Source organism: Bos indicus, chromosome 22 (genome assembly GCF_029378745.1).
Source record: "Bos indicus isolate NIAB-ARS_2022 breed Sahiwal x Tharparkar chromosome 22, NIAB-ARS_B.indTharparkar_mat_pri_1.0, whole genome shotgun sequence".
Taxonomy (NCBI): Eukaryota; Metazoa; Chordata; class Mammalia; order Artiodactyla; family Bovidae; genus Bos; species Bos indicus.
In genome coordinates this window covers 23161638-23174841 of record NC_091781.1, presented here as the reverse complement: position 1 = coordinate 23174841, position 13204 = coordinate 23161638, and the positions used below count along the sequence as shown (strand labels likewise).

At 42.7% G+C, this 13204-nt stretch overlaps 1 protein-coding gene across 7 annotated transcripts in view; it reads left to right on the top strand.

Annotated features, from left to right (window-relative positions):
* CNTN4 (contactin 4) overlaps positions 1-13204 on the top strand; it is a 1025129-nt gene that overhangs the window by 992189 nt on the left and 19736 nt on the right. For 6 of the 7 annotated variants that reach the window (XM_019985102.2, XM_070776305.1, XM_070776306.1 and 3 more), the window contains 3 exons: positions 4012-4132; positions 8273-8431; positions 11122-11271. In XM_019985102.2, the coding sequence (XP_019840661.2) occupies positions 4012-4132; positions 8273-8431; positions 11122-11271 (430 nt within the window). The remainder of the gene's footprint in view (positions 1-4011; positions 4133-8272; positions 8432-11121; positions 11272-13204) is intronic. The other variant, XM_070776310.1, reaches the window with a different exon arrangement.

Here is a 13204-nt window from a genome sequence, read left to right as displayed (position 1 = left end):
CCTATTATTTACATTCTTTCTGCCTTTCCCAAACAATACGCCTCTACTGAATTACCAAACACCCCAAATAATTTCTGTAACTATTTTCTCAAGTCTCCCAAGGATTGTATATGACTGGTACCATTTTAAATGCACGAGAGAGGTTATTTCATTCCCTCAATGGATGACTTGAGTCTACTGATTGTCCCTGGGAACTCTGGTTGAGAAAAGCTGGTTAAAATTGCCATTATTAACCATTCTGGACCACTTCAATATAGTTCAGCCTAATAACCTTGACCAAATAAAGAATGATATTAGCTATTTCACAACATCATTGAAGACACTAAATACCTTCAGGTTTAGAAACCAAAATAGCACAGTGCCTACCACCAAAAACAGTATGTGAGGAATTTTAATGATTGTATTCACTGAAGGAAGAGTAATATTAGTCCTAATAACATGAGAGTATACATTGAGAAAACCTCCACAGATTAAACAGAATATTTATTTTCATAGTAAAACCAATGTTTTGGGCAGGAGAGATAATAAAAATATTCTCTCAGCATGGCACAGTCAACAACCAATCAGACCAGCTGCCTGGGCTATCAAAATATAAATTCTGCCAATAAGACAGACGTGAACCTTATGCTGAACCACAGAAAGGTGGGCTGAAGCACAGGTAGAGACACCCCTGGACACGGATGACCACCTTTTGTAACGACCTCTGTCCATGGAATCACTCTCAATAGCCCTTTGTATGGCAAGTGTTTGTCTCTTTGTGATACCAGTACTAAAAGTGCCAATCAATCATTGCTAAAGAATTAAGTGCGAGGTTTGGGACATCACTGCAAATTGTGAGAGCTAAGTGTGTTAGCCACCAGGATCATTAACATCTGTGGAGTTAGTGCTGGACAACAAAGAGGTAAGGAAGCAATTCTGAAGTTAAGCCCATTTTGCAGTTTCTACTTGCCAGGTCAGTACTATGAAGATGACATTTGGTAGAGCTAACCTACTACAGTTTTAATTATTATTATTTATTATTATTATTTCATTATTATTTATTTTATTTTATTATTTCACTGTCCTCTGGTCACCTCCAATGGTTCTGTCAGGAGCAGAGCAGACCACAGCATCGTTTAGTTCTTTATGGTAGGAATGTGAATGTAGATCTCAGTAGTGTGGTCTGAATGACTTCGAAGGGAAAGAGAAAGTTATTGCGGTCTCTTTCTGTGAGCCTCTTACCTCAATCCCGACTTTATATTTCTTTTCTTTGTTTCACTTTTACTTTAAAATCATGCATAGGGAAAGTATACTCCAAACAACACAGTCACAAAATTCTGTTAATGGATACCTGTGCTTGGAAATCTCCAGGCTACCACTAGCTTCTTTGAGCTTCCAGCCCTTGGTGAATAAAACAAATTTTTGGGATAGTGTAGCTATTTATTTTAAACCACCAAGACTTTGTACCTTCACAACACACACTCCCTTATGAGGCATATTTTTTGTTTAAGTCTATGCTCAAAATCCTAGGATGTGAAATTTCTTAGGTAAAGAAGTATTAATAGCCATGGTGATGATGATACCTTATACTTGCAAAATGTCTAATCATTTATCAAGCATTTTCATATGCATCAGCTCTTTAATCCTCAGAAACTCTGTGAAATATGGTAGCAATTATCCCTATTTTACTAGCAATTATAAGACTTTATGAGTAAATAGAATCTAAATGAGGATCCAAGTGTTATAAATTAAAAAAAAAAAAGATTTCAGGTTTAAAAAGAAAAGCACAACTCTTCTTGAATTAGATTTAATATTTTTGACATAATTTTTTCCCAGAGAATACTGACCATGGCCACCCCAATACTAGTTTAAATTTATCCCTGCTTTACAGTTTTCAGGATTTCACATACACACACAATCTCATTTGCTTCTCACAAGCTAGTGTCATAGGCAATGAATCCTTCTTTCATAGGTTAATAAACTAAGGCCCAGAGACACACAGCAAGGATCAGCCCCAGACAACTAAGTTTCAAAGCTTCAGCTCTCTCTTGACAATATGATTTTGCACTTCTTCTAACCCTATTTGTAACTATTGGCAGGTCTATGTCTTTCATTGCCCTGACTAAATATATAATATGTTGTACTGAAATCAAGGATGAAACCAAGTACACACTAATTTAGAATGAGATCCTTCCAGATGACAGCATAGCATTCCAGAAAAGGATAGGGATTGCAGCCTGACCATGTGAGCTTGCAGCCTGACCATGTGAGCTCACAGCCTGACCATGTGAGCTCACAGCCTGGCTCTGCCACTGACCAGCTAAGTGACTCCAGGCAAGACGTCTAGCCTTTCTGTGCTTGAGTTTCCTCATCTGTATAGTAGGGATAACAAAAGTGCCTACCTCACAGGACACGTCAGTACCCAGTATAATACATGCCTGCCAGATATTAAATACCACCAAGTATTATCCAATGTTATTGTCATCTGAAAGAATAACAATAGGGCCAAAATAACCTATGTTACCTTGCCACCCTTCAAGATTTAGAAATAAGCATAGCTTCCTGACTCAACCCTCGGGTGTTCTCCTGCTCAAGCAGCCATTCTCCGAACTTTTGATTAACAGAGCTATGAAACTCTAAGGTGTAGCTGTGTTTTTCAGTTTAATTGCCAGCTTTGTGACGGCCTGTAGCGGCATCTTCTCACATTTACCAAAAGTACTGTGCTGGTAAATGGTGTATAAATATTTCCAGGGCACCTAGATATCCATACTGGGCTGTAATGAGTCCTATTCATCTGCTGATCAAACACACATTTGGCATTGGAAAGCAAATTAGCCCCGTTCTACACTAGGGGATGCAAGATTTCCTTGGAGAGTCTGCTCCTCATAATTCTTTAATTCAAACTGAGGAGCAGTCAGAATGCTGGCTGTAAGACAGTTGTGCAGTAAAATACAGGTGCCTGCGAGCATGGACCTTCCCCCGCCTTTACATATAAAGAGCTCCCAAGCACTGCAGTGCCATCAAAAGCTGTAGGTTGAGGGCATATCTAAAGAAACTCAAGGGACTAAATCAGCAGCCACTTTATGTACATTTCAGTGCTTCCAAGGGAGCTCTCCTCAGTGTTGTGCAGCAGCCTGGATGGGAGGGGACTTTAGGGGCAAATGCATGCTAAATCACTTCAGTCATGTCTGACTCTGTGGGCCTGTGGACTGTAGCCCATCAGTCTCCTCTGTCCATGAGATTCTCCAGGCCAGAATACTGGAGTGGGTTGTCATCCCTCCTGCAGGGGAACTTCCCGAACCAGGGATTGAACCCAAGTCTCTTATGTCTCCTGCATTACCAGGCAGGTTCTTTACCACTAGTGCCCCCTGGGGGAGAATGGATATATGTATATGTATATGTATATGTATATGTATATGTATATGTATATGTGGCCTGCTGCTGCTGCTGCTGCTGCTAAGTCGCTTCAGTCGTGTCCGACTCTGTGCGACCCCATAGACGGCAGCCCACCAGGCTCCTCCGTCCATGGGATTTTCCAGACAAGAGTACTGGAGTGAGTTGTCATTGCCTTCATATGTGGCCTGGCGTGCTGCAATTCATGGGGTCGCAGAGTCCGACACGACTGAGCGACTGAACTGAACTGAACTGAACTGATGACAATCTCTTTGCTGTTCTTCTGAAACTATAACAGCATTGTTAATGGGCTATACTCTAGTATAAAATAAAAACATTTTAAAATAAATAAATGCATTTTAAAAAATAATCAGTTTAAGTGCTTCCAACATGGGTGACAAACTCCTCCAGAGACGCAGAGGCCAGACACCTGAGGTCTTATCTGAGGTGTGTCCTGAGGACATTGCTGTTATTACCTAACAGGCAGGCTCACGCATTTTTAATAGGCCATGGCTTGCATCGCTAATGTTTTCATCAGCCAGTGTAAAATAAATCTATTAGTCACAGTGTCCTTCATGTGATAATGATATTTAGAGCTCATTAAAAAGTAATTGTAGCCACTTTCCCCTACTTTATCAGCAGGATTCAGCTGGTGATTTGATGATCCGAAACATCCAGCTGAAGCATGCTGGGAAATACGTCTGCATGGTCCAAACAAGTGTCGACAGGCTGTCTGCCGCTGCCGACCTGATCGTGAGAGGTATGGGAATTGGGGGTTTCATTCTTAAAATACTTTTGTGATATCTACTCCTGTGCAGAGCTCTAAAAGCCTCAGTGGTTTAGAATTACCAGCAAAGAGTCAATAGAAGGAAAACATTGTTAAGGTGTTAAGAGTCTACAAAAGTTTTGTGTACATCTGTTTCTCTCATAGGGGATCAGAAAGTGCAGAGTAAATCCACTTACTCTCTACTGAAAAGAACTCCTCTGAAGGCCCCAAGTGCCATGATTTACAGTGTTGGAGTTGATAGGACCTTCAGGAAAAACTGAGATTAAGAAAAGCAAATGGCTTAAAAAAGGATCACACTGTGCCTTTTGCTATTCGTCTAGGCTGAACCAAATCGGTATCTTAGGTCACTGATCTAAGAGTGGCTTAAGTAAAATCGTCACCAGTTTTCCCCAGGTTTTTCCCCCTTAAGTGATTAGTTCTCTCCAGTTTCTACAATATGGCTTTGGAAGGAAATACTTCCTGACTGCCTAGGTTGTAGTAAATCAGCAGGGAGTTGATATCAGGAACTGACATTCGTGAGATTGTCTTGCATATGACAGACAAGACCTAACTTCAGCCTCATGGCTGTGAGTGACTTGGCTGACTGATTCTTACCAAACCAATGTGTAAAGGAACAGTACGTGAACTTTAAGAAATATTTTTAAATTAAAATTTGGTCTTTGTGAACCAGTGTATCTATCTATCTATCTATCTGTATATATATCAGAATCAAACTGATGCTTGCTCAGGGGTTTGATCAAGTTAAATGCAAAGCCAAATCAGAACATCAAAATAATTTCTTAGCCAGTGTCTCCTTCACAAATACAGTAAGTCCCCTACATACAAATGAGTTTAGTTCTGAGAGCATGTTTAAGTCCAATTTGTTCATTAAGTCCAACCAAGTTAACTTAGATACCCAACTAACACAGTCGGCTATCTAGTACTGTACAGCAACAGGTTTATAATACTTTTCACATAAAACAAAAATGCAAAAAATAAAGAAAAGATCTTTAATCTTACAGTACATACCTTGAGAAGTACTGTAGTGCAGTACAGTAGTTGGCATGTAGGGGCTGCAGCGAGTGAAGAGGCAAGAGGAGTTATTGATTGGAGCAGGGAGAAGAGGTGGGAAGTGGTGGAGCTGAAGGATAGTCAGCGATAGGAGGGGAAGGGCATAACGTCGTTCATGCCTGACGTTGATGGAACATATATCTGCCTCTTTGAAAGTCTGCAACGTGAAGGTTCATGTGTAGGGAACTTACAATACAGTGAGTGATTTGATGATCTGAAACATGCAGCGCAACACTAATACAAGTGTTTAGGAATCTGGCCAGCAGAATGTTAAGTGTAAGAAAACAAAAATCCAGGTGATACCAGACTTGGAGGCAGGGTAAATCTGAGTGCACAGAGAACAAGATGTTATTGGAAGCAATAGAAAGTGTGGCTGCATCCTCTGCACGTAGCATTGGCGGGGGTGGGAGAGGTGTGGGAGTCAGCAATTCAAACTGATATCAAGAGAGGTTAAAGAAAGATATCTTTTCCATCAGGTCTACTCTGATTCTCCTTTAAATTGCCTTAAAAATCTTTCTGTAATGGTACAGATAAGGGCCAGATAAGAGAGAAAGCTTCCAACCTGGGTAGAGCTACCCAGAAAATAACCTAGGGGACCGTGTTTATTTCCATTTTAAAATACACCAGAGCTGGTCTGCTCTTCCCTTGGGGGCGAAGGAATTCTGTGGCTGAAAATGTATCCTCTATTTAATTAGGATAATGTTCAGATCAGCAGTTTAAGCACCAATAAATTAGAATCATAAAAATGTAAATCAGTAATAGTTGAATTTCTTAAGTGATATTGTATACTTCATTTCACAGAAAATAACATTAAACACCAAGAGGAATCTGCAAATGCTGTCTAAAAGAAAATCTAGCATAATCAGTGAATAAGGCCAATAAATTAATATGCCATTTTAAACCATAATCTTCGGTTTTATCTCCTCCTGCCTCTGCCCTTGGCAGCTTTTCTGCACTTTGCAGAGGAGAGGCAGATATGCATTTTGTTGACCTGTCAGGGATTTTTGTATTTGAAACTAAAAGCTTGAAGCCTTGCATTTGGCTTCTTTGTTTCTCTGTTACCTACTTTATTTAATCTAAAGCACACGGACAGCAGCTAGAAAGGCCAGTCTTCCCTGAGAAAGATGCAGGAATGCCAGGCATAACACCTGCATCCCCTCTGCTATTTCCTTGACACAAAGTCATGTGAGCCCCAGCCCATGTAAACACTCTGCTTAGAGGATAAACATATGCTCATGTTGTCATTTTGAAAGAGAGACCCAACTTCCCCAAAACAAATGGGTAAAAACATTCTGTGAGGTGTGAACGTATCTACCCTTGGGTGGGGCGGGTAGCAGGAACATAACAAGCAGCAAACCCCACTGTGAAAGTACATCTTATCTCCAGCAGCCAAATTCAGGCCACCTCCTTCCTGTGCTCCTTCTGCTTGCCAACAGTGGGCTCAGCTCTTCCCCGTCCATTGAATTCATTGAAGGATTGGAGAGGAATGCTTTTCTCCTTTGTGGTACTTTGATTCTAAAGGCCATGGAAGGAACATCTGTTTTTATGATATTTAGCAAAACTAATACAATTATGTAAAGTTTAAAAATAAAAAAAATAAAAAAAAGGATGGGAACGCTGGGATAAGAAAGCTGGTGAGAAAAAAGAAAATTATATCATTATCTTCTGGACTTTCTGTGGTTAATAAGAATCCTGAAGACCAGAGGTTATGCCAGCTCTATCTAGGTGGCATTAGACTGGCGTGCCGAAATGTCACTATGGAAAATTAATCAGTGCCAGCGTGCAGACTTGCAGACCTTTCATTCAGGAGTAGGAGGGAGAAGATAAATTTAGTCTCACCTGTGGGTCTATAAAAAAAGGCTTTTTAAAAAAGGAAAGAGAAATTTAGGACATCACTGAAAGCGTGCAGAAGTGAATCCCAGAACAAAGTGCTACTTGTAGAAACTGCCATTAACTTTTCAGCACTCTGTGAAAGGTCTCTTTCTTCCCTGCCCCTGTGCCGTGGCCCCGGAGTATTTTGGCAGAACATCTGACCGCTCTCCTGGGCATCAGCACATCCCTCTGCCCCCTAGGAAGATCTCCTTACTCCTATCTAGCACACAGGAACTTTGTGGCTCTGTCTCCCTCCCTTGCATTCGACGTCTCTGCCGAGCTGTTCACTCATTAGAAATGCCTTTAACTGCCTTCTAAGAGCTTTTCATATTGGAATCTAGGACAGCTTTGGGTCTTTGCTCCGGCTCTGTGTTATTTTGTGATTGCCTGCCAACCACTTTCCAGCTTTCTGTTTCTTCATGTTTTTCAAGCCTTCATTTAAAACTGATTTCCTCCCATTTTGGTGGTCTAAGCACAGTGCTCTGTGCACTTCCAGAGCAGAAGTAGAAAAATACAGGTGTGACTTACAGAAACTGCAGGTGTGGGTCCTCAGGCTCCAACTTGATTTTGAAATTTCTCCGAAGAAGCCACAGACTTCTGTTTCTTGAACATGAGCCACTTTTCACAGCAGTTCCCTCGCACATGACTGTGTTTTGGCATTTGATGTGGACATCCCAGTGCAGCTGGACTATGCAGAAAAACTCTGTGACCCCAAAGTTCTAAAGTCATTTTTTCTCACACCATCAGGGGTAGAAATGACCACTTTCAGAAGACTCAAATCTTCATTTATCACCACTGTAGCCCCAGATAACAGTGTCCAGTTCATAGTAGGAACCTGTAAATATATGATGGGTGGATTAATGAACTTGGTTCCTCGTAGTACCCCAATATTCTCCTTTGGCATCTGGAAAAAAATATTCTATTGTAATTGTTGGGTACCTATTAGTTTTTCCTATTCTGTAGTGAACCCCTGGAGGGAGGAGGCCACACCATGTTTCACTCATCTATGTAGTTTCAGAACCTAGAAGGAAGATAGGCACCTCACGGGTATTCAAAAAGGAATTGTCAAGTGTTGAACTTGGGGCTGGATGAATCAAGAGTTGAATAGAGTGTTGACCATTCAACCGAATGGTCACTTGCTTGGACATTTGAACACACTGCTACACTTCTGAGGGTCTTGCTCTTTCTCAGGTCCTCCAGGCCCCCCAGAGGCCGTGACTATAGATGAAATTACAGACACCACGGCTCAGCTGTCCTGGAGGCCCGGGCCTGACAACCACAGCCCCATCACCATGTATGTCATTCAAGCCAGGACTCCGTTCTCCGTGGGCTGGCAAGCGGTCAACACAGGTACTATATTGAACCTCTGATTCCGGTGTCTCATCGGGGCTTTGGCAACTCGGCAGAATGGACACAGCTGTGAAGCAGAGGCTGAGGGGCCTCTTGTTTCTCGTTCAGACACATCGCTACAGATGAGACTTTCAGGCAGCGTTTCCCAGACCTCAGCCCACCATACTATCATTTATTTAATATTTTTCTTTCTATTGATTCAAATTTGCTGGTTCTTTAATTCGTTCTAAGCCACAGTATCTAAAATGATGTTAGGTTTTGGCGGTGGTGGTGGTTTAGTTGGTAAGTCGTGTCCGACTCTTGCAACCTCATGGACTGTAGCCTGCCAAGCTCCTCTGTCCATGGGATTCTCCAGGTGAGAATACTGGAGTGGGTTGCCATTTCCTTCTCCAGAGGATCTTCCTGACCTGGGAATCGAACCCTGGTCTCCTGCATTACAAGCAGATTCTTTCCCAACTGAGCTATGAGGGAAGCCAACAAGGTCTTGTGTTGGTTTTATTTTTTAAACGTATTTGGAAATACATTTGTTATAAAAATAAATGCGTCATCTGTCTGTGCATTACCTGAAATTGTCTGTGCGCCTCTAGTGGTGCACTTTGAAAAGCAGCGGGTTCGTTACTCTATAGTCACAGCCTGTCAGGTTTGTACCCAGCTTTCAAGAAACCTGTATCTAAGGACTGCATGGAGACTCTTGACTTGCTGTCATTTTTTTAGATGGATACATTTGAGTATGAAGAGGCATGAGGTTTTGTTAAAGCATACGTGAGTAGGCCTACCACTTCTGCTCCTGTCTACACCTCTCAATTGACTCAGTTTGTTATTTTATTTAGGTTTTGTTTGAGGAAAAAAACAAACAGTTATTATAAGCATGTTGCACACTCCTCTGGTTTTTCCGTTTGAGCATATCTGACCTCAGAAATGGGTTTCTGTGTTTCCAGCTGACACTGACTTTCTCCTGGGTCACGGGAGTGTTTCAGGAAGAAAGGAAAGGAAATTTGGAAATTAAGGATATACGACTTCTAATCCTGAGCAGATTTCTATACATCTTTATTTTCCTCTTCTGTTAAATGGGCAAAATAAGAACAGTTATGACCCTATACAGAAGTGATTGTGAAACTTAAAAAAAAGTAAATCACTGCATAAATATGATGAAGGAAAGGAGGGGGATGAAGATATTGATATTCACAACAATGATAAGGATAGTATACAAAAGAAAACAGCTACAACTAGAATTGGTTGAGCACTTATAAGTGCTTTTCTTGGGTGTTCTCAAATGCGCTGTGAATAGATGTTATTAGTTTTATTTCACAGTGAGAAAACCAAGGCGTGGAAAGGTTAAGCAACTTTCCTAAGGTTCTTTGGCTGCTAAGAGTGAATTCAGGATTAGAATCCAGGTTGTCTGACTGCAGAGCCCATACTTTTCACCTTTGGAGGGAAGGATTGTATACATGTGGTCCCAAGGAGGCTGGAAGTCACTGAAGTCTGGTCACTGGGGCCTCAGCTTTGTCACAGGGACATCCCCTGGGCCCACTGGGAAATCTTTATGGTAATCAGTTCAAAACCCAAAAGGTTGCCCAGAGAGTGTAGAAGCCAAGTCCAGGGCTCTGTGGCTTGCGGCTTCAGGCAGTGAGCCCCGTCCTCTGTGAAGGAGCCCTGCTGAATGAACACTGTCAAATGCTGCCTCTCTGATCCCGCTTTTTGTGTTCTTCATGGACTGTCCGTTTTACATTTGCAGCTTCTTTCTTTTGATATGCTAATACAATTCACTGACAGTAGTTGTATCGATCTATATCATTATTGCTCCGTTGTTGTTAAAGGTAGTGGCACCCCACTCTAGTACTTTTGCCTAGAAAATCCCATGGACGGAGGAGCCTGGTAGGCTGCAGTCCATGGGGTCGCTAGAGTCGGACACGACTAAGCGACTTCACTTTCACTTTTCACTTTCATGCATTGGAGAAGGAAATGGCAACCCACTCCAGTGTTCTTGCCTGGAGAATCCCAGGGACGGGAAAGCCTGGTGGGCTGCCGTCTCTGGGGTCGCACAGAATCGGACACGACTGAAGTGACTTAGCAGTAGCAGCAGTTGTTATAATGGAGTTTGGGCCATGTGGTCAAAGATGCAAATCCACTGTGACCTTGGGTGAGTCATTTGACCTTTATGTGGTACCTTTTCCTCATCTATAAAAATGAAGAGAGTAAGTTCACCGTATTCCTAGGGTAGTTGTAAGAATTAAACAATGTGCCCAGTCCTATTCAGTAAAAACCACGAAACATGTGAGAGAGAACAAGAGTGATTACAGTCAGGTAGCCTTGGGCCTTGGAGACTGTCTTTGTGGTATCATCTGCTGGTGTGAGATTTGAGTTGATTGGTCTGGCGCGGAGTGATCTGGGATGACCGCCGTGCAAGGGCTGTTTGTGCAGCTGCCCTCAGACCTGCGGTGGTGCCCTGGATACAGTGACGGTGATGGTGGTGATGAACCAAGTTCCAATCTTCCTAACACGGAATTCTATGGAACATCCTCACCTTTTTTTTTAACCTTGTAATAACTAAAGTTTATGGCATATAATTTTGAATGCCTTTTAATCAGTATTTTATTACATACAACTTTGAATCACAGTCACCAATACTTTTTCTTAAAGTGGGACAAGTATTAAAATCAACGATTTCACTTTCTTTCGATGTCTTTCAGTCCCAGAACTCATTGATGGGAAGACATTCACAGCCACCGTGGTGGGTCTGAACCCCTGGGTCGAGTATGAATTCCGCACAGTTGCAGCCAACGTGATTGGGATTGGGGAGCCCAGCCGGCCCTCTGAGAAGCGGAGGACAGAAGAGGCCCGTGAGTAGCACCCCGAATACAGCAACTCCTGCTCCTTAGGGAGAGGCGTTTAATCACCCTGTTCTTCAGCCCTAAGGAGCTTCAATGTTAAACATCCTTCCCTACAATGACTGCAGTCATCAGAAATGAGGCCAGTAGATGCTCAGCTTATTAACCAGCAGGGAGTATCCTTTCTATTGTTGTTTTTATTTATTTATTTTTGTTGAAGTATATTTGATGTACAATATTATACAAGTTAGAGGTGTACAGTTTGGTGAGTCACAATTTTTAAAGGTTACACTCCATTTATACTTATTATTAACTATTGGCTATATTCCCTATGTTTTATGAGTATCCTTGTACCTTATTTTGTACCTAATGATTTGTACCCCATACTTCCCTACCCTTACAACATCCCTCCCCTACTCCTGTCCCCACTGGTAACCACTGGTTTGTTCTTTCTCTCTCTCTTTCTGTGAGTCCCAGCACTGAGTTTCAATCCAGAGTTATAGTCTCACTCTTCACTGGGTTCCCTGGTCCAGGGTGAGACACCTGTCTTAGTTCCCTCAAATGCCATGTCTTTCTTCCTTGGTTCCTTTGTCACCAAGACTTTCCTACCAGGATTATTATTGTTTTAAAGGCACAACCACAGTTCAAATGCTGTCAACTCACAGGAATCTCAAGTGACAAAGATTAAGTTCTTCAGAAATGTCCAGTCCGATTGTCCTTAGGGCATAAACCCTTCCCAAAAGCTAAGGTTGAGAAATGAAAGTGTTAGTCACGTCATGCCTGACTCTTTGCAACTCTGTGGACTGCAGCCCACCAGGTTCCTCTGGCCATGGGGTTTTCCAGGCAAGGATACTGGAGTGGGTTGCCATTTCCTTCCTGCTAATTCATGCAAGCCCGATCAACAGTTCAGTAGGAACTTCTGTATACACAGCTTGGGTGAACGCAGAGAGAGAAGAGTATGAATTCATCAGCATTCCTTGTCTTTGTCTCACATGGCGTGGAAGGCCTAGGTGTGGGTCTCTGTGAAGGTCCCAACCGTGATGAGACCAGTGTTTGTTGTTGTTATTGTTGTTCAGTCGCTCAGTCGTGTCTGACTCTTTGTGACCCCATGAACTGCCGCACAGCAGTCTCCCCTGTCCTTCGCCATCTCCTGGAGGTTGCCCAAACTCATGTCCCTTGAGTCAGTGATGCTATCTGACCATCTCATCCTCAGAGTTTGTTGAAGAAAGAGCAAAGCCCCAGAGCAAATGGGGCCTCTGACCCTACTCTTGGACACAAATCCATCTAGATCTGTTTCACTGTCTTTATCCAAGGGGACATACCCAGGCACCACATCTCTACCCCAGCCAGACATTTTCAGATTCTGTCTGGAGCTGTTCACTTACATGATGATAAGCCAATAATCCCCATGCTTCCTCCCCTACTGTGAAATCATAATTTAATTAATTCCTCTCAGCAGTCCTGAGGACAAAGCTAGCCAAATTTCCCCTCTTTTACAGAGAAAACTGGGGATCAAAGAGTTTAAGCACAGTGAGCCAGAGGTCAACCTCTGTCCACCACTTCCTTCAACACCCAGCTCACAACTCACGTTGCTCTGAGAAGCCATTAGCCCAGCCCTGCTCTGAGCAGCCGCGCTGCCGAAGGCTGCCGCGCGCCTCCGTTCTGTCTGTGCGGCTCTGTTGTTGGCTGTCGACATCGCTCTGTAATCATCCTGCGTGTGCTCCTGCCCCCTCGACTAGACTGTAAACTCTGCCTGGGCAGAGTGTGTATCGTCTCTCCTTCGTGTATTGCCACGTGGTTAATAAATGCCTACCCAAGCATTAGAACCAGAACCTCGGTCCTTTTCTCATCCCCCTGAACCTCGGCCTCTAAGGGTGGAGCTGAACCATTGTTCAGTCTTGTCCGATAATAGATGTGCCTTGCTGAATGGGAAATAGGTCTCTAT